This window comes from Rutilus rutilus (assembly GCF_951802725.1).
Source record: "Rutilus rutilus genome assembly, chromosome: 14".
NCBI lineage: Eukaryota > Metazoa > Chordata > Actinopteri > Cypriniformes > Leuciscidae > Rutilus > Rutilus rutilus.
In genome coordinates this window covers 34,154,839-34,175,680 of record NC_140219.1, presented here as the reverse complement: position 1 = coordinate 34,175,680, position 20,842 = coordinate 34,154,839, and the positions used below count along the sequence as shown (strand labels likewise).

General features: G+C 39.4%; 2 protein-coding genes across 2 annotated transcripts; both read left to right on the top strand.

Moving 5' to 3' along the window:
- Nucleotides 1-468: 468 nt before the first annotated feature.
- On the top strand, nucleotides 469-2,201 carry LOC311303333 (zinc-binding protein A33-like; the record flags this gene model as incomplete). Its single annotated transcript, XM_084429759.1, has 4 exons — nucleotides 469-510; nucleotides 626-648; nucleotides 730-848; nucleotides 1,249-2,201. The coding sequence occupies 4 exons, from the start codon at nucleotides 469-471 to the stop codon at nucleotides 1,791-1,793; spliced, it is 729 nt and encodes a 242-aa protein (XP_084285885.1). The 3' UTR covers nucleotides 1,794-2,201.
- Nucleotides 2,202-16,654: 14,453 nt separating this feature from the next.
- LOC311303510 (E3 ubiquitin-protein ligase TRIM35-like) lies at nucleotides 16,655-20,639 on the top strand. The gene is made up of 6 exons (XM_084430032.1): nucleotides 16,655-17,287; nucleotides 18,464-18,559; nucleotides 18,763-18,993; nucleotides 19,111-19,133; nucleotides 19,215-19,333; nucleotides 19,703-20,639. The coding sequence occupies exons 1-6, from the start codon at nucleotides 16,892-16,894 to the stop codon at nucleotides 20,245-20,247; spliced, it is 1,410 nt and encodes a 469-aa protein (XP_084286158.1). The 5' UTR covers nucleotides 16,655-16,891; the 3' UTR covers nucleotides 20,248-20,639.
- Nucleotides 20,640-20,842: the final 203 nt, after the last annotated feature.

Genomic DNA, 20,842 nt, shown 5'->3' with positions numbered 1-20,842 from the left:
GAAGTCCTTACAACAGAAACTTCAACACAATGAAAAGAAGAAAGGAGAGTTTGAGGAAACAGCTCAACACATCAATGTGAGGAAACAGAATCAAGAGTCATTTTCATTACAGCTGGAGGATCACTTTATACTGTTATAAATTGATATATTTAATATAATGGATTCCAGTTGATTATTTCTGTAAATGACAAGCAGCTTCTGCTTCTGGATCCGTTATATGTCGGGTATCCGAGATTTGTGTTGATTGAGATGATTGAAGTGAATGTGATTTGATTTCAGTCTCAAGCTGAGCACACAGAGCGTCAGATTAAAGAAGAGTTTGAGAAGCTTCATCAGTTTCTCAGAGATGAAGAAGAAGCTACAATCACTGCACTGAGAGAGGAAGAGGAGCAGAAGAAGCAGAGGATGAAGGAGAAGCTGGAGGAGATGAACACACACATCTCAGCTCTTTCACACACAATCAGAGACATGGAGGAGATGATGAAAGACAATGACGTCTCGTTTCTAAAGGTGACAAATCAATCTGGCTTCATTCTTTGTGCATAAAACAACTTGTATAGAGAGACTCACTGACAATGAAGAGTGTTTGATAAGATATTAAAATGTTTCAAACTATATTTTCCAGAACTTTAAGGCCTCAATGGAAAGGTAAGTGAGCTGCTCGTATCTCTTCTCTCAGTGGATCTGAACTCAAATTCACTGCAGTTCTGACTCCTGAATGTTCCTCAGAGTCCAGATCTCACAGCCGGATCCACGGATGAGTTCTGGAGCTTTGATTCATGTGTCGCGTTATCTGGGTAACCTGCCGTTCAGAGTCTGGAAGAAGATGCTGGAAACTGTCCAACACAGTGAGTCTCAGCAGATTTGACACCAGTGCAGAAGATAGTTCAGATATAAACACACACAACATCAACATTTGATGAGAAATATTGAGAAATATATTTAATAATCACTTGAATTACCAAGTGAATGTAAACTGAATTTCAGAAAATCATCAGATCATACAGCGAACTCATAATGAAAAGTCTATTCCTCATGGTTTATGTTTATGTATTAGGATACAATCGGGTTTATTGAATACTGATATTAAACCTGAAGCCTCAATCCGTTCTGACAGTAACTGAGAGACCATTGTTATGATAGCATGATTTATGCTATTTAACTCTTTCAACAAAAGAAAAATGTTTTACATTTACATTTCTAATACATCATATCTCATCCTGTAATCTGATGTTATTCTCTTTGCAGCTCCGTTGACTCTGGATCCAAACACAGCAGATCCTCGTCTCACAGTCTCTGCTGATCTGACCAGTGTGTCGTACAGTGATGTTTATAAATCACTTCCTGACAATCCAGAGAGGTTTGACTATTATATATGTGTCCTGGGATCTGAGGGCTTTAACTCAGGAACACACTGCTGGGATGTGGAGGTTGGTGACAATACACTCTGGAGTCTTGGAATAACAACAGCATCAAACCAAAGGAAGGGAGAGGATTTCTTGAAGTCTAATGTCTGGTGTGTAGGGTACATGGACAGCGAATACATCTCACAATCCCCAGAGCAACCCAGCACTTACTTTCCTGTTAAACAGAAGCTTCAGCGTGTGAGAGTTCAGCTGGACTATGACAGAGGAACAGTGTCATTCTCTGATCCTGTAACTAAAGACTGTCTGCGCAGATTCAGGACATCCTTCACAGAGACTGTCTTTCCATTCTTATCTAATGGCTGCACAACTTCTCCTCTGAGGATCTTACCAGTTAAACTGTTTATTACAGCAGAAAATCACAGTTAAATCTGCTTCAGCTTCTAGATTAATACAGTTTTGCAAATTATGCTTCAATAATAACACTGTAATCAAAGGGTCTCATTGATCAATCACACTTCAATGTAAAGTTTACAACCAAATTAACCCTTGTGTTTCCTTAAGGACATGTTTGTCTCTTTCAGGGATTTCTTTCAATATTTTTTTTTCCTGTGTTAATGCCAACTACATCAATTTTGGCACAAGTGTATATTTTTATTTGAATTTTCTTCTTTCCTTTCCACATTGTACACAAAATATTTACACTCAGGACCTCAAGGACAAAAATGTCCCCATTGAAACCCGTTAAAACTGCCAATTTCTTTTTATCCCAGGGCCATTTAACTATAAAATGATGCAGTCTTTGTTAATAGACTTTTGTTCTGTTGGCAAGGCTTCAAAATAAAAATAAAAACTATATATTTTTTTACAAGATGATGCCATTTTCTCAGGTTTGGCCTATAAAGTTTTCTACTTCTGCATATTAGAGTCAATTGGATAAATTGTGTAATAATTGTGTTTGTGTTGCTGTGAGGTTTTGTGTGAGGAAACTTGGAGTAACTACAGCATTAAACCAGAGGAAGGGACGTGATTTCTTCAACAGTGATGTTTGGTGTGTGGAGTATGGATGTGTTATTGAGTCTGGATTTCATATTGAACAGAAGCTTGATCGTGTGAGAGTGTATCTGAACTATAACAGAGGAACGGTGTCATTCTCTGATCCTGTAACTAACCACACATCTACACACATTCACAACCACCTTCACTCACACACTCTTTCCATTCTTCTTGAGTTTAGACTCTCTGAGGATCTTCATATGGCGCTTTTCCACTGCATGGTACGGTACGGTACGGCTCTCTTCGGCTCGCTTTAAATGGTACCACCTCTGTTGAGGTTCCAAGCGTACCGTACCGATACTAAAATGTGACGTGAAAACACTGCAGATCACTGATTGGTCAGACAGAAACATCACTACCAGCGTCATTGTATTTACGACAGGAGACACTAAACCCGCTAGATTTAAATAGCCAGTAGACAACAGCCAACGCTGTAGCACTTGTTTTAAAAGTACTTGTTTTACTTGTTTTAAAAGAGTATAAACTTCAAAAAAAGAAATGGCTGAATCGTGGTCAGTGGACGAGGTGCGTACCTTCCTCTCGTTGGTTGCCGAGGAGCGGATGGGGTAACACGGAATGAAAAATTCGCATTTAATATGATGATGTCTTTGCAGTAAAGACAGCAACTATAACGATCAGTCCCACCCACTTTGAAGCGGTACTAACTGCAGTGGAAAAGCAACCGAGCTAAAGCGAACCGAACCGTGCCGTACCGAGTCGATTCGTACCACGCAGTGGAAAAGCGAAGCGAGCCAAACCGTTCTGCGCCGAGTCGAACCGTACCGAGCCGAACCGAGCCGTACCATGCAGTGGAAAAGCGCCAATAGTGAATAGTCAGTAAACGTTACTCCTGTAGATCTGGATCTTCCTGCTTTGATCATGTTTCCAATATTTGATCAATATCAATATAACAACACACGTTTTCATTTATATTTCACTTTACATAATTAGAGCTTTTAGAGACCATTTTAGCATTCATGTTTTCAGGCTAATTATCATTTACCAGATACATTTTCTAAAATTTTCACATGATAATAAAGTATAATTATATTTCTAGTCACTGAACCAGTTAATTTTAAACATTGAGTGAGTGAGGCATTTATATAGCGCTTTTCATATGTACTACAGTACACTCAAAGCGCTTTACAATCATGTCAGGGGAATCTCTCCTCATCCACCACCAGTGTGAGCATCCACTGGGATGATGCGACAGCAGCTACAGAACAATGGCACCAGTGCGCTCACCACACACCAGCTATAGGTGGAGAGGAGAGAGAGTGATAGAGCCAATTTAATGGATGGGGATTATTAGGAGGCCATGAATGGCAAGGGCCATTGGAGGGAATTTACATCCATACTCTTTATGCCATGGGATTTTTAATGACCACAGAGTCAGGACCTCGGTTTAACGTCTCATCCGAAGGACGGTGCTTGTTACAGTATAGTGTCCCCATCACTATACTGGGGCGTTAGGACCCACACAGACCACAGGGTGAGCAGCGCCCCCTGCTGGCCTCACTAACACCTCTTCCAGCAGCAACCTGGTTTTCCTAGGAGTCTCCCATCCAGGTACTAACCAGGCTCAACCCTGCTTAGCTTCAGTGGGCCACCAGTCTTGGGCTACAGGGTGATATGGTTGCTGGCATTGTGTTCAGCGGTGCGAGAGCGCATGTTAAGGAGAGGGAGAAGAGAAACAAGCTGAGGAATCAAACTTGACTCCTGACAGTGCAGAGTCACAAAAGTCACAGAAACAAGGCTGAAACAAATAGTTGAAGAACAAAAAGCTGACTCCGTGTGTGAGAAAATCCGTCAGTCCTGCCAGTCTGGGTGGCCAGAGAAAAGTCACCTGCAGAAAGAGCTGTAGCCATATTAGCAAGAACGAGGGCATTTTTCCATAGCTGGAGACCTCCTTTTAAGAGGACAAAGGATTGTCATATCCAGATACATGTGGCAAGAGATACTGAATATTTTTCATGACGTTGGAGAAAATGCAGCGATCTGTGATGTCGTCAGTCCTGAGATCTTATCTGACTGGCACAGAGAATGGAGTGATTCGGACAATCCGGGCTTATCTCCGCCCGATTCATCAGTGAGACAACCCGTGCCTGAACAAACTGAGGGACGTTCTTATGTGACCCGCTCAGGAAGAGTGTCACACCCACCTAAGAGGATGGAAAAGGAAAAAGACGAAAAGAAAAAAAAGATTGATACTTAAGTATACTTCATGAAATGAACTTGAAGTATTCTTCTTTTTCGTAAGGGTACTGTTGTTCACAAGTGTTTATGCTTTTAGTCAGCAGTAATGTTTGTGTTTATGCATTACATTTTGTGTTTGCAGTTAAACCTGTCGGCACTAGGGAGCTCTCAGAGGTTGAGGAGGTGCAAATTAATGACATTCCGCAAGAGGTCCCAAGTCTTAGTAAGCATATTGAATTGCAAGCCTAAATAATTTCAGCCTTTATATTTAAATTAAAAATGTCACATATAGGCAACTGTCAAATGTACGCCCATTTCCAACATGCATATGAAGAGTCAAAGCCATATAAGAAATTGCTAATTTGCAGCCAATACACCTAATTGACTAGATCAACATCTTCAGAGACTAAAAAACCTGCTAACTTCTGTCACTGTCTCTGTATCAGTGGAAGTAGAAGAGACATCCACCATGTCTGAATGGACCTAAAGACAGGTCATCTCTGAATAGAAATTCAGGGCTGCAATGCCAGAGATCTTGAATTGCATGTTGGCTGCAGAAAGTTGATGCAGTTGTCCGGTGCCTAGACTGTGTTACCTCTGGAGGTCAGTTTTTCTGTTCAACATGTGACTCCGAGATCCACAGAATTTTTTTTTTCTCCATGATAGAGAAGCTATGTTTGATGTTTTTTAAAAACCTGATCCAACAACAATTTACTTAGGGGTGGTTGATGAAAGTGGCCAATATCAACTCAGTGAACAAGGTATGTTCAGATAATGTAGTAAGTGTCCTCTGCAGTTCCTTTAACTGATTTCTTTCTTTTTTACTATATTGAGTAAATGTGTAGACATTACTGATATTACTTTCTGAAATTTGATTTACTGCAGTGTGTACGTGTCAGGAAGCATACAACGGATCCAGTAGCGAGTCGAAATAAGGTTTACTGTAAACAGTTAGAAGAACAAACAGAATGGCTGGCTAATAATGGGCACCCAGCAGGTCCTAGGAAACACAAGAGCTGCAGAGTAGAATCCAAGCAGGGTAGAGGAGAATTGACGCATCCTGAATGTCCTCAACACAGGCAGACCACAGCTCAGGCAGGACGTCAAACAGGAGATCCGTGCGAACCAAGAGCAGGACCAGAACTGCACAGAACAGACATCAGCACAAGAACCAGCAACCAAAACGATCTGACACAGAACATGAGTAACACAGCTCTACATATAGGACTAATAAACGAGACACACCTGCGACTGATCTGATCGCTCGTCAGCGCAGCTGGTGCTGATAGGCAATCAGATCAGCGCAGTACACACTGAGGCTGCGTTCGAAACCGCATACTCAATGAGTAGGTACTTAATTTCAATAAGTACTTACTTAACGAGCGCTAAAAGAGTACTTTATAGCCAGATCTCGTTGAGCATGAATGCGAACCGGACATCTGCCATGTTGACGTTATCATGTGACCTACGACGCGTTATCACACACGCAACAACTTAAAAGATTTGAACGACACGTTTAATTCATATATCTGTAAATATCTTGATATTGATTAAACTTGCTCATTTTGTGGTCTTTTTGAAGAAACTGCTGCCCATTTATTTTGTGAATACATTTAGGGTTGATTTAAGTTCCTATATTTAACTCTATTATGTGACCCACCGTTTTATCCTTAACGATATTATTTATTTTTATTACGAAATCGTAATAAAACGAATTGTCATCTCTTGAATATGTTGTTAATTTTACATCCAAACATTTTCATCCACAAGCAAAAGTGGCTTACTGCTTTATGTTTTTCTCTTTTTCTTGTTGAATTTAACTGTCGTTTCATCCCTCAGGCAAAAAATGCTTTTTTAAATGTATTATGATGAATTATTTAAGAAAATATATATTAAGATATTCAACCTTGTAGGTTTTTTCCTGTGTAAAAAATCTCATATTATGTATGCAAACCCATAATATATATATATATATATATATAAATATATATATATATACCTCATAACATCAGTAACTCTACAGCCCTACCTGGTTTTCCTCAGCGTTTGTAATGTCTGCACAAAGGGCAGCTGTGTGAAGATTCGCCTTTGGAGGAAAACTGTTGATTTTGTACTCGAAAAATTTAAGTATCATTAATATTAAAAATTAATATTACCTCAGAATGAATTGCATTGCTATCCCACCCCAAAACAATCAATAATAACAATGATAAATGCTGACCAATACTTAATTATATTACTTTTTACTGAAAATGATATAATTCAATAAAACAAACAAAATGTAATGTATGTCATGACATAGCTATGCATGATTGAATACACTCTAGATGTGTATAATGAACATATCTACATTTTCTTTCAAACAATTAAATAAAACATTATTTAAATAATTATATTTTATTTACTGACAACAATGAGAAATATTAATACATTAGTAAAAGAATGAATGAAAGTCACCATCACAAAATAAACAAATGCATATACAAGTGAACACATGAAACAAAGCTTTATTCAAACTACAATAATGTATGTAGACTACAGGCGCTGAACCCCACATCCTTCTGCCATCTCAACACAGCGGTTCCCATTCTGCGGCTTTATTCTGATGAATCAGCTGACCGCCAGAGTTGTTGCGTGTTGTGTTGTGCTTCACAATCTGAGGCAATAAGGGCAGGTGGAGTGATGGAGGGTCTTATAAGGGCAGGTGGAGTGATGGAGGATCACATAAGGGCAGGTGGAGTGATGGAGGGTCTTATAAGGGCAGGTGGAGTGATGGTGGGTCTCGTAAGGGCAGGTGGAGTGATGGAGGGTCTCGTAAGGGCAGGTGGAGTGATGGAGGGTCTCATCCATGGCACCATCTCCAGGATTCAGCTCTGGGCTCCTCATCCTCAGTGCTCACACCAGCCTGCTGACATTTCAGATCCTACAAAAATACATAACACAAAAGAAGTCATTTTAACCGCACAATGTCATTTGATTTCAGTATTATTTAGAAGACAAAAACGCTTTTTCACAAATGCCGCCATCATCTTTCCTTGCAGGTCCTGCTCCACCACAAAAGCTGTGCAGCAAATGCACAGAAATCAAGAATCAGAAAAGTGCTGTGATAGCTCTGTTTGAAATTACAATAATTAAAATAAACTACAACTTAATATTTAAATAGTTGTTGTTATTCATTTCTGTAGAATGCTCACTCAAAGCCTTTGATGGCAGCATTCAGCTTCATGAGCCACTCTCCACCGGATAAACACACATCTGTTCATCTGTCCCTGTAACATCCAGACAAGATTCACAAAACCTCTGTGATTTATGAGCTCAACACTACATTTAAATGTTGAGGTTGTTTTAACTTTTTATCCAACATAAATGTCCCTCAATTTATCAACAGTAATGGACAAATAAAATAGATAACTTATGTTTAGTTAACTGTTACTTATAGATTTGTTCGTACATAATAGCACACATTCATCACTCAGATGTCTATTTCATGTTACATTTCAAGATTTTCCTGTCAGATGTAAATAGACATTTAAAATAAGCGTCTTTATGATGTATATGTTTTATGTAAATCCACTTTAGAGACGTAACTTACGTGTCCTTACTGGAGCTCCCCTGTTAGCTAACGTTATACATAATAAAACGTGTTTTTACAGCAAAATCACAACTATACTTTACTGTGTAACGTCTTTACACCTTCAACAATTCAACAGTTTACTCTACAGTAGTTCAACACATGCAATTTTAACAAAAGGAACCGTGTTTACTCACATTTGAAATCACCCGCGTCACTGATCTCTTCTTCTTCTTCTTCTTGAATTTTATTGGCGGTTGACAAACAACAAAATGGTGTATTTCCGCCACCAACTGGTATGGAGTGTGGATCAAGACGACTTCTTTTTTCTTTTTTTTTTTGCGTCGCTGATCTCTGCGATGTTTGATAATGACGTATCCTCTCGCGTGGCCTCCTGGGATAGAAGAGTATCCATCGGTCGAGCACTCGAAAATCTGGCCGAAAGCAGTAAGCCATCCGGGAACTTCTCGCCTACTCTTTTATGAATACTGATGTTTCGAACGTACTGCTTCCTTCACGTACTGTTTTCGCCAACTATATAGTAGGAAAGTAGGCATATTCGAACGCACTTAAGTCCGAATCTCGCGATAATTAGTACGTCACCCAGGTAATTCTCGCCTACTCTTTTGGATCCGTACATACTTTTTCGCTCGCCTACTCTTTTTCCCATACTAAATAGTAGGGAAGTATGCGGTTTCGAACGCAGCCAGAATGAGCAAGCAAACCCGTGAACCGTGGCATGTCAACCGCCAATAAATTTAAAGAAGAAGAAGAAGAACCCGCGAACCGTGACAGTATGCTTCCGATTCCTCCACCGATGCAAATCTGCTCCTGTGGTCCAAACGAAGACTTCACAGTTATCCCAGGAATGCAGACTGTCTTGGTGAGTCTGTGATCAAAGGGTCTCATTGATCAATCACACTTCAATGTAAAGTTTAGAACCAAACTAGATGTACCGCATGGCGGTACAAAATATGACCGCCGCTCAGGCCTGCACTGGCTTTCCACAAAAATAAATGACGTGGAGCAATTTGGCTGTATTGCGTGTTTATGTATATACCTAAAAAAAGTAGTAGTATGTGCATGTCTGTGTGTGTCTGTGTGTGTGTGTGTCTGTGCGTGTATGTATGCGTGCGTACATGTGTGTGCGCGTGTGTGTGTTTGTGTGTGTGTGTCTGTGCATGTGGATTTGTATGTGTGTGTATGGGTGTGTGTCTGTGCGTGTGGATGTCAGTGTGTGTGCATGCTTGCGTTTGTTTGTATTCCTGCATGTGTGTGTGTGTAACAGTTAGGGTTGCCAACTTCAGAAAAGGAAAATGCGGGACAATCGTGGTTATTTATAGGAAAATGAGGGACACTCAAAATATTTGTACTGTATCACACAGTGTACGTCATTTCAGTGTCTGCAGTTAAGTTTGTGTTTAAAAGGTTATCAGACATAAACACATTTGTATTGCTTAACCTATTTATGTATTAAATTCTAAAAATAATTTTAATGTCATACATGAAAAAAGTCACATTACAAACAAACCATAGTTCAAAATAACAGCATTTATCTAAAATAGAAAGCTTTTTTAACATTATACACTAGGCTTACAGTTCAAAAGTTTGGGGTTAGTAAGATTATTTTTTGGGAAAAAAAATAAAGAAAGTAATTGCCTACTTTTATTCAGCAAGGATGCATTTCATTAATCAAATGTGACAGTTAAGATAATGTTACAAAAGCTTTCTATGTACTTTCTAAAAGCTTTAAAACATTAATAATAATCAGAAATGTTTTTTGAGCATATTATTCCCTCAGGTAGATTACATGTTTTCTTGCGTGGCTGGATGTTAGACTCATGAACAATAATCACGTTGTTTGCATTCGCCAAAATTGATTAGCCGAAATCAAAACGTGGACAGTGGAAAGAAATTACCGTTAGCGCGAGACGAGTCCGGCTTGAAGCGGAAGCGACCAGACGGCAGAGGATGTTCGCAAATCAAACAATGATTTGTCTCAAAACAGTGATTAAAAAAAGCTGTGATTGGATGATGACAGGTGTCGGTGATCATTCTCAAGTGTCGTGGTCAGCACTGCTGCTGTTGCTGTTGTATCAGTCAGTGGTTTATCAGCTTGTCAAAAAACGGGACACGGGAGGTCACGCACGGGACAAATAAATTAGGCCATAAATCTGCTCTAACTGTCTCCGGGGCTGAGGGTAATTTCCTCGATGAGACGTGAGCTGTTGAACACGGTTTCCCCTTCACAAGTTAAAAGAGACTTCTACGATTTTCGCCCTGGATGGCCGCGTACTTTCTAATATTCATTTGGCCACCGCGTCTGGCAACCACCAAGAGACAATTGTCTTGTCTCTGCTGATCCCTTTGTCTGTTTTTCAGAAGGAATCGATTGATTGATCTGGCGTTCCGGATCAGTACCACGATCTGCAAGCGGTGTTCAGTAGTTCCCGGGCCGCTTCTCTCCTTCCCCATTGCCTGTATGATTGTAGGTGCGTCGATATGTTGTGTCGTGTTCTGTCTGTGCCCAGCAGAAGTCCGGTAATTTGCCTCCTGATGGTCTGCTTCGTCCCCTCTATATTCCCTCCCGCCCTTGGTCCCATATTGCCCTGGACTTCATCACGGGGCTTTCCCCGTTTTTCTAAGGCGGTTCTTTTCACACCTCTATGTAATTTAGAGCGTAAATGGAAACAAACTAATTTAGAGGTCTTTAGAACCGCGTGGAAAGACAGTATGTCACGTTATAAAAAGGCCCTAAAAGCGGCCAGGGCTGAGCACCTCCGCAAACTAATAGAAAACAACCAAAACAATCCAAGGTTTTTATTTAACACCGTGGCTAGACTAACAAATAAACAAGCGTCATCTGAACAAAATATCCCGTTACAGTTTAGTAGTAATGATTTCATGAACTTCTTCACTGAGAAAATAGAAAGCATCAGAACCACAATTGTAAACGTTCGATTTTCAATCGCGCCTTATAATTTAGCCTCAATTATCACCCCGCAAGAACAATTACAGTGCTTTACAACTATAGAACAAAAAGAGTTAAATAAACTTATCACTTCATCTAAAACAACAACATGTTTATTAGATCCTATACCAACTAAACTACTGAAATAAGTGTTACCTATAGTGGAAGAGCCTCTCCTCAATATTATTAACTCATCTTTATCTTTAGGTCATGTTCCAAGAACATTTAAATTGGCAGTTATAAAACCACTCATTAAGAAACCACAATTAGATCATAATAACCTAGCAAATTATAGACCCATTTCAAATCTTCCATTTATGTCTAAAATATTAGAAAAAGTTGTGTCCGCTCAACTGGGCTCTTTCTTGCAAGAAAATGACATCTATGAAAAGTTTCCGTCTGGATTCAGGCCGCACCATAGCACTGAAACTGCACTCGTTAAAATCACAAATGATTTACTTTTAGCTTCTGACCAAGGCTGTATCTCAATATTAGTTTTACTTGATCTTAGTGCTGCGTTCGATACTATAGATCACACAATACTCTTAGATCGACTACAAAATTATACTGGTGTTCAAGGACAAGCATTAAGCTGGTTCAGATCATACTTATCTGACCGCTACCATTTTGTCTATTTAAATGGAGAAAAATCGATCATAACTTCAGTAAACTATGGAGTGCTGCAGGGATCTGTGTTAGGCCCTCTATTATTCTCAATATACACTCACCTAAAGGATTATTAGGAACACCTGTTCAATTTCTCATTAATGCAATTATCTAATCAACCAATCACATGGCAGTTGCTTCAATGCATTTAGGGGTGTGGTCCTGGTCAAGACAATCTTCTGAACTCCAAACTGAATGTCAGAATGGTAAAGAAAGGTGATTTAAGCAATTTTGAGCGTGGCATGGTTGTTGGTGCCAGACAGGCCGGTCTGAGTATTTCACAATCTGCTGAGTTACTGGGATTTTCACGCACAACCATTTGTAGGGTTTACAAAGAATGGTGTGAAAAGGGAAAAACATCCAGTATGCGGCAGTCCTGTGGGCGGAAATGCCTTGTTGATGCTAGAGGTCAGAGGAGAATGGGCCGACTGATTCAAGCTGATAGAAGAGCAACTTTGACTGAAATAACCACTCGTTACAACCGAGGTATGCAGCAAAGCATTTGTGAAGCCACAACACGCACAACCTTGAGGCGGATGGGCTACAACAGCAGAAGACCCCACCGGGTACCACTCATCTCCACTACAAATAGGAAAAAGAGGCTACAATTTGCACGAGCTCACCAAAATTGGACAGTTGAAGACTGGAAAAATGTTGCCTGGTCTGATGAGTCTCGATTTCTGTTGAGACATTAAGATGGTAGAGTCAGAATTTGGCGTAAACAGAATGAGAACATGGATCCATCATGCCTTGTTACCACTGTGCAAGCTGGTGGTGGTGGTGGTGTAATGGTGTGGGGGATGTTTTCTTGCCACACTTTAGGCACCTTAGTGCCAATTGGGCATCGTTTAAATGCCACGGCCTACCTGAGCATTGTTTCTGACCATGTCCATCCCTTTATGACCACCATGTACCCATCCTCTGATGGCTACTTCCAGCAGGATAATGCACCATGTCACAAAGCTCAAATCATTTCAAATTGGTTTCTTGAACATGACAACGAGTTCACTGCACTAAAATGGCCCCCACAGTCACCAGATCTCAACCCAATAGAGCATCTTTGGGATGTGGTGGAACGGGAGCTTCGTGCCCTGGATGTGCATCCCACAAATCTCCATCAACTGCAAGATGCTATCCTATCAATATGGGCCAACATTTCTAAAGAATGCTTTCAGCACCTTGTTGAATCAATGCCACGTAGAATTAAGGCAGTTCTGAAGGCGAAAGGGGGTCAAACACAGTATTAGTATGGTGTTCCTAATAATCCTTTAGGTGAGTGTATATGATGCCACTTGGAAATATTATAAGGAAACATGGAATTAGTTTCCATTGTTATGCTGATGACACTCAAATATATATTTCATCACGGCCGGATGAAAACGCTAAATTATCCAAATTGACAGAGTGTGTTAAAGATACAGTGCTATGCATAAGTTTAGACACCCATGCTAAAGTTGACTAAAAAGAGGAATAAAAATTTATCTTTTGGAAATTGAACTTAATGCCTTAATTAAAAAATTTAGGAAAAATCCAACCTTTAAGGACACCAATTTTCTTTGTGAATGAATAATGTATCGTAAATAAATAAATGTTCTTCCTTAAAATACAGGGTGCATAAGTCTGGACACCCCTATGTTAAATTCCCATAGAGGCAGGCAGATTTTTATTTTTAAAGGCCAGTTACTTCATGGATCCAGGATACTATGCATCTTGATAAAGTTCCCTTGGCCTTTGGAATTAAAATAGCCCCACATCATCACATAGCCTTCACCATACCTAGAGATTGGCATGGTTTTATTTCACTTAGCCTAATAGCTGGTTTGATTTGCATTGAGAGATGATCTTATGGAAAGTACTCCATGCCAATCTCTAGGTATGGTGAAGGTTATGTAATGATGTGGGGCTATTTTAATTTCAAAGGCCAAGGGAACTTTATCAAGATGCATAGTATCCTGGATCTAGTATAGTATCTATGGGAATTTAACATAGGGGTGTCCAAACTTATGCACCCTCTATTTTAAGGAAGAATATTTATTTATTTACGATACATTATTCATTCACAAAGAAAATTGGTGTCCTTAAAGGTTGGATTTTTCCTATTTTTTTTTTAAATTAAGGCATTAAGTTCAATTTCCAAAAGATGATTTTTTATTCCTCTTTTTAGACAACTTTAGCATGGGTGTCTAAACTTATGCATAGCACTGTATAAAAGATTGGATGATGCGTAATCTTCTTTTATTAAATCCAGACAAGACAGAGGTACTACTTATCGGTTCAAAAAACCACCCACAAAGCCTCTCACAATACAACTTTAACATAGTAGGATGTCCTGTTACTTTATCCTCTACAGTAAAAGACCTGGGTGTTATACTAGATTGCAACCTGTCTTTTGAAAATCATATTTCATGTTACAAAAACAGCCTTTTTCCACCTTAGAAACTTTGCTAAGCTACGTAATATGCTATCAGTTTCTGATGCAGAAAAGTTAGTTCATGCATTCATGACCTCGAGACTAGATTACTGTAATGCTTTATTAGCTGGCTGTCCTGCATCCTCAATAAACAAGCTACAGTTAGTCCAAAATGCAGCCGCTAGAGTTCTTACTAGATCAAGAAAATATGATCATATAACACCGATTTTAACATCACTACATTGGTTACCTATAAAGTCCCGTATTAATTACAAGGTATTGCTACTGACTTATAAAGCCCTAAACGGCTTAGCTCCAGTCTATTTAACGGACCTTCTATTGCCCTACAATCCATCGCGCACTTTAAGATCACTAAATTCGAGGCTTTTGGTCATACCTAGGATATCCAGATCCACCAAAGGAGGGAGAGCATTTTCACATTTAGCTCCAAAACTCTGGAATAGCCTTCCTGATACTGTTCGTTGCTCAGACTCGCTCTCCCAGTTTAAAACTAGATTAAAGACGCATCTCTTAAGCCAGGCATTCATCTAAAAATTTTAATCTTACAGTTAAATCCGGCCTCTAGTTCATAAACGCCAAAGGAGAACTGGCCCCCTGACTGAGGTTTTTTTTTCTCCATTAGGTCACCTGATGGAGTTTTAGGTCACCATTAGGTCACTTGATGGAGTTTTTCGGTTCCTTGCCACTGTTGCCTTTGGCTTGCTCAGTTGGGGATATTTTGGGGATATTTAATTTAATTTTATCAATCAATAAATTCCACTAGAAACAAACCTTGTTGCATTATTTTAATTTAATACTGTGAAGCTGCTTTGATACAATCTGTATTGTGAAAAGCGCTATACAAATATACTTGACTTGACTTGACTTGACTCTCTCTAAGCTTCCGTCGGCTAAAGAAACTGTGTAGGCGGTCATGGACCACGTCTTTAGGATTCACTGGCTTCCTTCTGATGTGGTTTCAGACAGGGGACCCCAGTTTGTCTCTAACTGTTGGAGGGAATTCTGCCGACAGATTGGTGCCACTGCCAGTCTGTCGTCAGGGTTTCACCCTCAGAGTAGTGGCCAAGCTGAGCACGGTAATCAGGACCTCAGTCGATGCTCCGCTGGCGGCTCATAACCCCACCTCCTGGTGCGAGCAATTGACATGGGCGGAGTACGCTCATAATTCTTTTTGTTATCTGAGCTACCATCCGCCTCTGTTTCCCTCTCAGAAACCCAATGCCGCCGTTCCTTCGGCCCAGGCCTTTATACTGCGTGAGGTCAGCTCTTTGCCGGACCAGGGAACACACCCGCTGTATCGCCAACTGTCGCCGGTCCAAAGCTCCCAGATACTGTATGTGTGTGGACAGAGAGTTTGGCTCTCCACACGCAATTTACCCCTTCAGGCGCCCACTCGGAAATTGGCTCCCCGTTTCATTGGGCCTTATGCCATCACTAAAGTTACAAGTCCACTTAACAGGAGCTCTTGACATCACAGCTGCTGTGATCAGCTACTTCCCAGGCACATGAATTATGTTCATACACATTGTAGACTCTGTTGAAGGTGGACAGGGGTCATCATAGGCACTCTGATTGGTCTTTGGCCCCATACGCAGCAGAATGTGATGCACTGTGTTTTGTGACACATTCTTCCCATGTAAAGTGACCTTGAGCTATTGAAAGGCTCTATATAAATAAAACTTCTTCTTCCTATAACATCATTAAAGTTGTGTGTGACTTATGACACACTAGACCTTCTGTTGGCTCGGACCAGTCGGGATAGCCTTCATTGCCCTCGTCCATCGATGAGTCTTGGGTGTCCAACACCTTGTCGCCGGTGTGTGTTCGTCCCTCTTCGGACACTGTTGGTAAATCCTCACCACTGCTGACCGGGAGCGACACACAAGCCTTGAGTTTCAGAGATACTCTGAGCCAGTCACCTTGCCATAACAATCTGGCCCTTGTCAAAGTCGCTCAGATCTTTATTCCTGCCCATTACACTGACAAAGTTGAGCATGACAGAAAATTAATGTTGAATTTTCTGATTGGTGTTTTTGATGTAAATTCCCTTTGCACTCTTTTTTTGTTTTTTAGATATTTATTCTGTTGTACAGCACAATGGTCAACTACTGTTGTTTTAAAATTTGAATTGATTTGATCATGACAGACCTTGAGAAACTCTCTGACAAATAAAGAGCAATAAATAAAACATGTATAAGCGTTTTGAGGTCGTTTATAATTAATGGTTTTGTATTTTAATTGTTCTTTTGTGTTTTATTCAAAGTTTTACAGCAATATTTTTTAACATTTCAATGCAGGTCCATTTTGAATACATTTTACCTGAAGAAATTCTGACGTTCCTGTTTGACCTGTTTGTACACACCCAAAGGTGATCATAAACTCCTCCCTCTTACAACACTAACCAGGAAGAGACTGACTTGTTATTTCTCCTTTCTGTCACACCGACTTTGGCTCAACAAAAGCAATAAAGAATAAGCAATCATTGGAGACCAAAGAGAAAAACTTTACAGAAGGACTTTTGTGAAGTTCATTTCTGAACAGACAGCAGATCTTTGATTCTCATTGTGATTCGTTTTTGAAAACCATCGTTCAAAAAGTGAAAGTAAAGTTTAGTTTGCGAGACTCAAACGGTGAAAATGGCTTCAGCTGCTGAAGATGATTATATTTGTCCTGTTTGCTGTGAATTCTTCAATGTTCCTGTTTTTCTGTCCTGTAGTCACAGTTTTTGTAAAGAGTGTCTACAACAGTTCTGGAAAACTAAGGAAACTCAGGAGTGTCCTGTCTGCAGGAGAAGATCCTCAAGAGATGATCCTCCAGTTAATCTCACGTTAAAAAACTTGTGTGAGTCGTTCCTGAAGGAGAGAAATGAGAAACGTTCATCAGGATCTGAGGAGATCTGCAGTTTACACAGTGAGAAACTCAAACTCTTCTGTCTGGAGGACAAACAGCCTGTGTGTTTAGTGTGTATTAATTCACAGAAACATAACAGTCATAAATTCAGACCCATCAATAAAGTGGTTTCATTATATAAGGTAAGACAAATGTTTCTTGATTCACATGTAAAGAACAATAATTAGTCATAAACATAGATATCATCACAATCATGCATTACTATTTCAAAGTCATTTCACTCAACTTTATATGACATTTACTGTGCTGTAAAAGTATTTGTCCATTTTCTTATCTTTCTATTTATCTATTTCTTATGTTTTTGTGTCTCATACTAAATAGTGGAGCCTTTTTCATAGATATCATTATTTTGCAAAAAAAAAAAAAGTGCACAATTGAGCGGACAACTTTAGTTCAGCCTCATTGGAGGGTTTTCAAGCATGACCTCCCTGTTTAAGGTCCTGCCACATCATCTCAATTGGTTTCAAGTCAGGCCTTTGACAAGGCCACTCCAAAACTGTAATTGTGCTTTTTTGAGCCGTTCAGAGGTGGATTTACTTACTATTCTTTGAATCATTGTCTTGTTGCTTGAGCTTCAGTTTGCAGACTAAAGATGGGATATTGCCCTTCAGCATTTTCTGATAGAAAGTAAGAAAATTCAGTTCCTACGATCAGTTCCTTCTTGGCCCTTTGGTGACTTTGAGCCACTTCTGGGAAGGTTTGCTACTGTGCCGAGTTTTTTCCATTTGGATATAATGGCTCTCGCTGTGGTTCTTTGAGTCCAAGAGCCTTTGAAATAGCTTTGTAATCCATCACAGACGGATGTGTTTCAATCACCGTCTTCATCATTATTATTCCTGGAGTTTCTTTCACCGTTGTCAATAGTGTGTTACTGTTTAAGACCTTTTAACCAACTTCATGCTGTTGAAAAAGTCCTATTTAAGTGTTTATTTGATTGAACAGGGCTGCCGTGATCAGGACTGGCTGTGTTTAGTCCAGCTGAATAACATTATAAATACAGTTTCAGAGATTTGAGGAATTAGTAACTATGGGGCCAATTACATTATCACACAGGTCCAGTTATTATTGGATAACTTTTTTGCTTTAGTAAATAACATTGTCATTTACAAACTGTACTTTGTGTTCAATCAGGTTGTCTTTGTTTTATGGTAAGTTTCTGAATCAATTTAGTATGAGATTTACACAAAAACAGAATCAGGATGGGGTAAATACTTTTGCACAGAATTGTATGATCATATCACTGTATTTTCTTCTCTTCACTGTAATCTGGTGTTTAATGTATTTTTGTTCAATTCTAGGAGGATCTCAATACAGTACTGAAGCCCTTACAACAGAAACTTCAACACAATGAAAAAAAGAAAGGAGAGTTTGAGAAAACAGCTCAACACATCAATGTGAGGAAACAGAATCAAGAGTCATTTTCATTACAGCTGGAGGATCACTTTATACCGTTATAAATTGATATATTTAATATAATGGATTCCAGTTGATTATTTCTGTAAATGACGAGCAGCTTCTGCTTCTGGATCCGTTATATGTCGGGTATCCGAGATTTGTGTTGATTGAGATGATTGAAGTGAATGTGATTTGATTTCAGTCTCAAGCTGAGCACACAGAGCGTCAGATTAAAGAAGAGTTTGAGAAGCTTCATCAGTTTCTCAGAGACGAAGAAGAAGCTACAATCACTGCACTGAGAGAGGAAGAGGAGCAGAAGAAGCAGAGGATGAAGGAGAAGCTGGAGGAGATGAACACACACATCTCAGCTCTTTCACACACAATCAGAGACATGGAGGAGATGATGAAAGACAATGACGTCTCGTTTCTAAAGGTGACAAATCAATCTGGCTTCATTCTTTGTGCATAAAACAACTTGTATAGAGAGACTCACTGACAATGAGAGTGTTTGATAAGATATTAAAATGTTTTCAAACTCTATATTTTCCAGAACTTTAAGGCCTCAATGGAAAGGTAAGTGAGCTGCTCGTATCTCTTCTCTCAGTGGATCTGAACTCAAATTCACTGCAGTTCTGACTCCTGAATGTTCCTCAGAGTCCAGATCTCACAGCCGGATCCACGGATGAGTTCTGGAGCTTTGATTCATGTGTCGCGTTATCTGGGTAACCTGCCGTTCAGAGTCTGGAAGAAGATGCTGGAAACTGTCCAACACAGTGAGTCTCAGCAGATTTGACACCAGTGCAGAAGATAGTTCAGATATAAACACACACAACATCAACATTTGATAGAAATATATTTAATAATCACTTGAATTACCAAGTGAATCTGAACTGTATTTCAGAAAATCATCAGATCATTCAGCGAACTCATAATGGAAAGTCTATTCCTCATGGTTTATGTTTATGTATCAGGATACAATAGGGTTTATTGAATACTGATATTAAACCTGAAGCCTCAATCCATTCTGACAGTAACTGAGAGACCATTGTTATGATTTATGACCTCTTTCAACAAAAGAAAAATGTTTTACATTTCTACCACATCATATGTCATCCTGTAATCTGATGTTATTCTCTTTGCAGCTCCGTTGACTCTGGATCCAAACACAGCATATCCTCGTCTCACACTCTCTGCTGATCTGACCAGTGTGTCGCTCAGTGATGGAGATAAAACTCTTCCTGATAATCCAGAGAGGTTTGACAGTTATGCATGTGTCCTGGGATCTGAGGGCTTTAACTCAGGAACACACTGCTGGGATGTGGAGGTTGGAGACAATACATGCTGGAGTCTTGGAATAACCACAGCATCAAACCAAAGGAAGGGAAAGGGTTTCTTTAACTCTAATGTCTGGCATGTGGATTACATAGACAGCAAATACATCTCAAAATCGCCAGAGAAACGCCTCACTGTCTTTACTGTTAAACAGAAGCTTCAGCGTGTGAGAGTTCAGCTGGACTATGACAGAAAAACATTGTCATTCTCTGATCCTGTAACTAAAGACTGTCTGCGCAGATTCAGGACATCCTTCACAGAGACTGTCTTTCCATTCTTCTGTAATCTCTGCACAACTTCACCTCTGAAGATCTTACCAGTTAAACTTTTTATTACAGCAGAAAATCACAGTTAAATCTGCTTCTGCTTCTAGATTAATACAGTTTTGCAAATTATGCTTCAATAATAACATTGTCATCAAAGGATCTCATTGATCAATCACACTTAAATGTAAAGTTTAGAACCAAATTAACCCTTGTGTTTCCTTAAGGACATGTTTGTCTCTTTCAGGGTTTTTTTTAATAGTTTTTTTCCTATGTTAATGCCAACTGCATCCATTTTGGCACAAGTGTGTATTTTTATTTTGAATTTCCTTTCCACATTGTACACAACATATTTACACTCAGGACCTTAAGGACAAAAAATGTCCCCACTGAAACCCATTAAAACTTATTTTTATCACAGGGCATTTAACTATAAAATGATGCAGTCTTTGTTAATAGACATTTGTTCTGTTGGCAAGGCTTCAAAATTAATAAAAAAAAAAAAAAAAGTATTATTATTTTTTTACAAGATGGTGCCGTTTTCTCAGGTTTGGCCTATAGAACGAATACTCGCTTTTTTCCTGTTTTCTGCTTCTGTATATTAGAGTCAATTGGATAAATGATTGTGTAATAATTGTGTTTGTGTTGCTGTGAGGTTTGTCTATATGTACTAAAAGTTGTATTTGT

Bases quoted from the DNA above. Each gene is read 5' to 3' on its own strand.
- LOC311303510 (XM_084430032.1), top strand. From the start codon at position 16,892: ATGGCTTCAGCTGCTGAAGATGATTATATTTGTCCTGTTTGCTGTGAA. The intron at 19,134-19,214 runs GTAAGTGAGCTG...AATGTTCCTCAG, and splicing joins TTTAAGGCCTCAATGGAAAG to AGTCCAGATCTCACAGCCGG. The intron at 19,334-19,702 runs GTGAGTCTCAGC...TTCTCTTTGCAG, and splicing joins GCTGGAAACTGTCCAACACA to CTCCGTTGACTCTGGATCCA.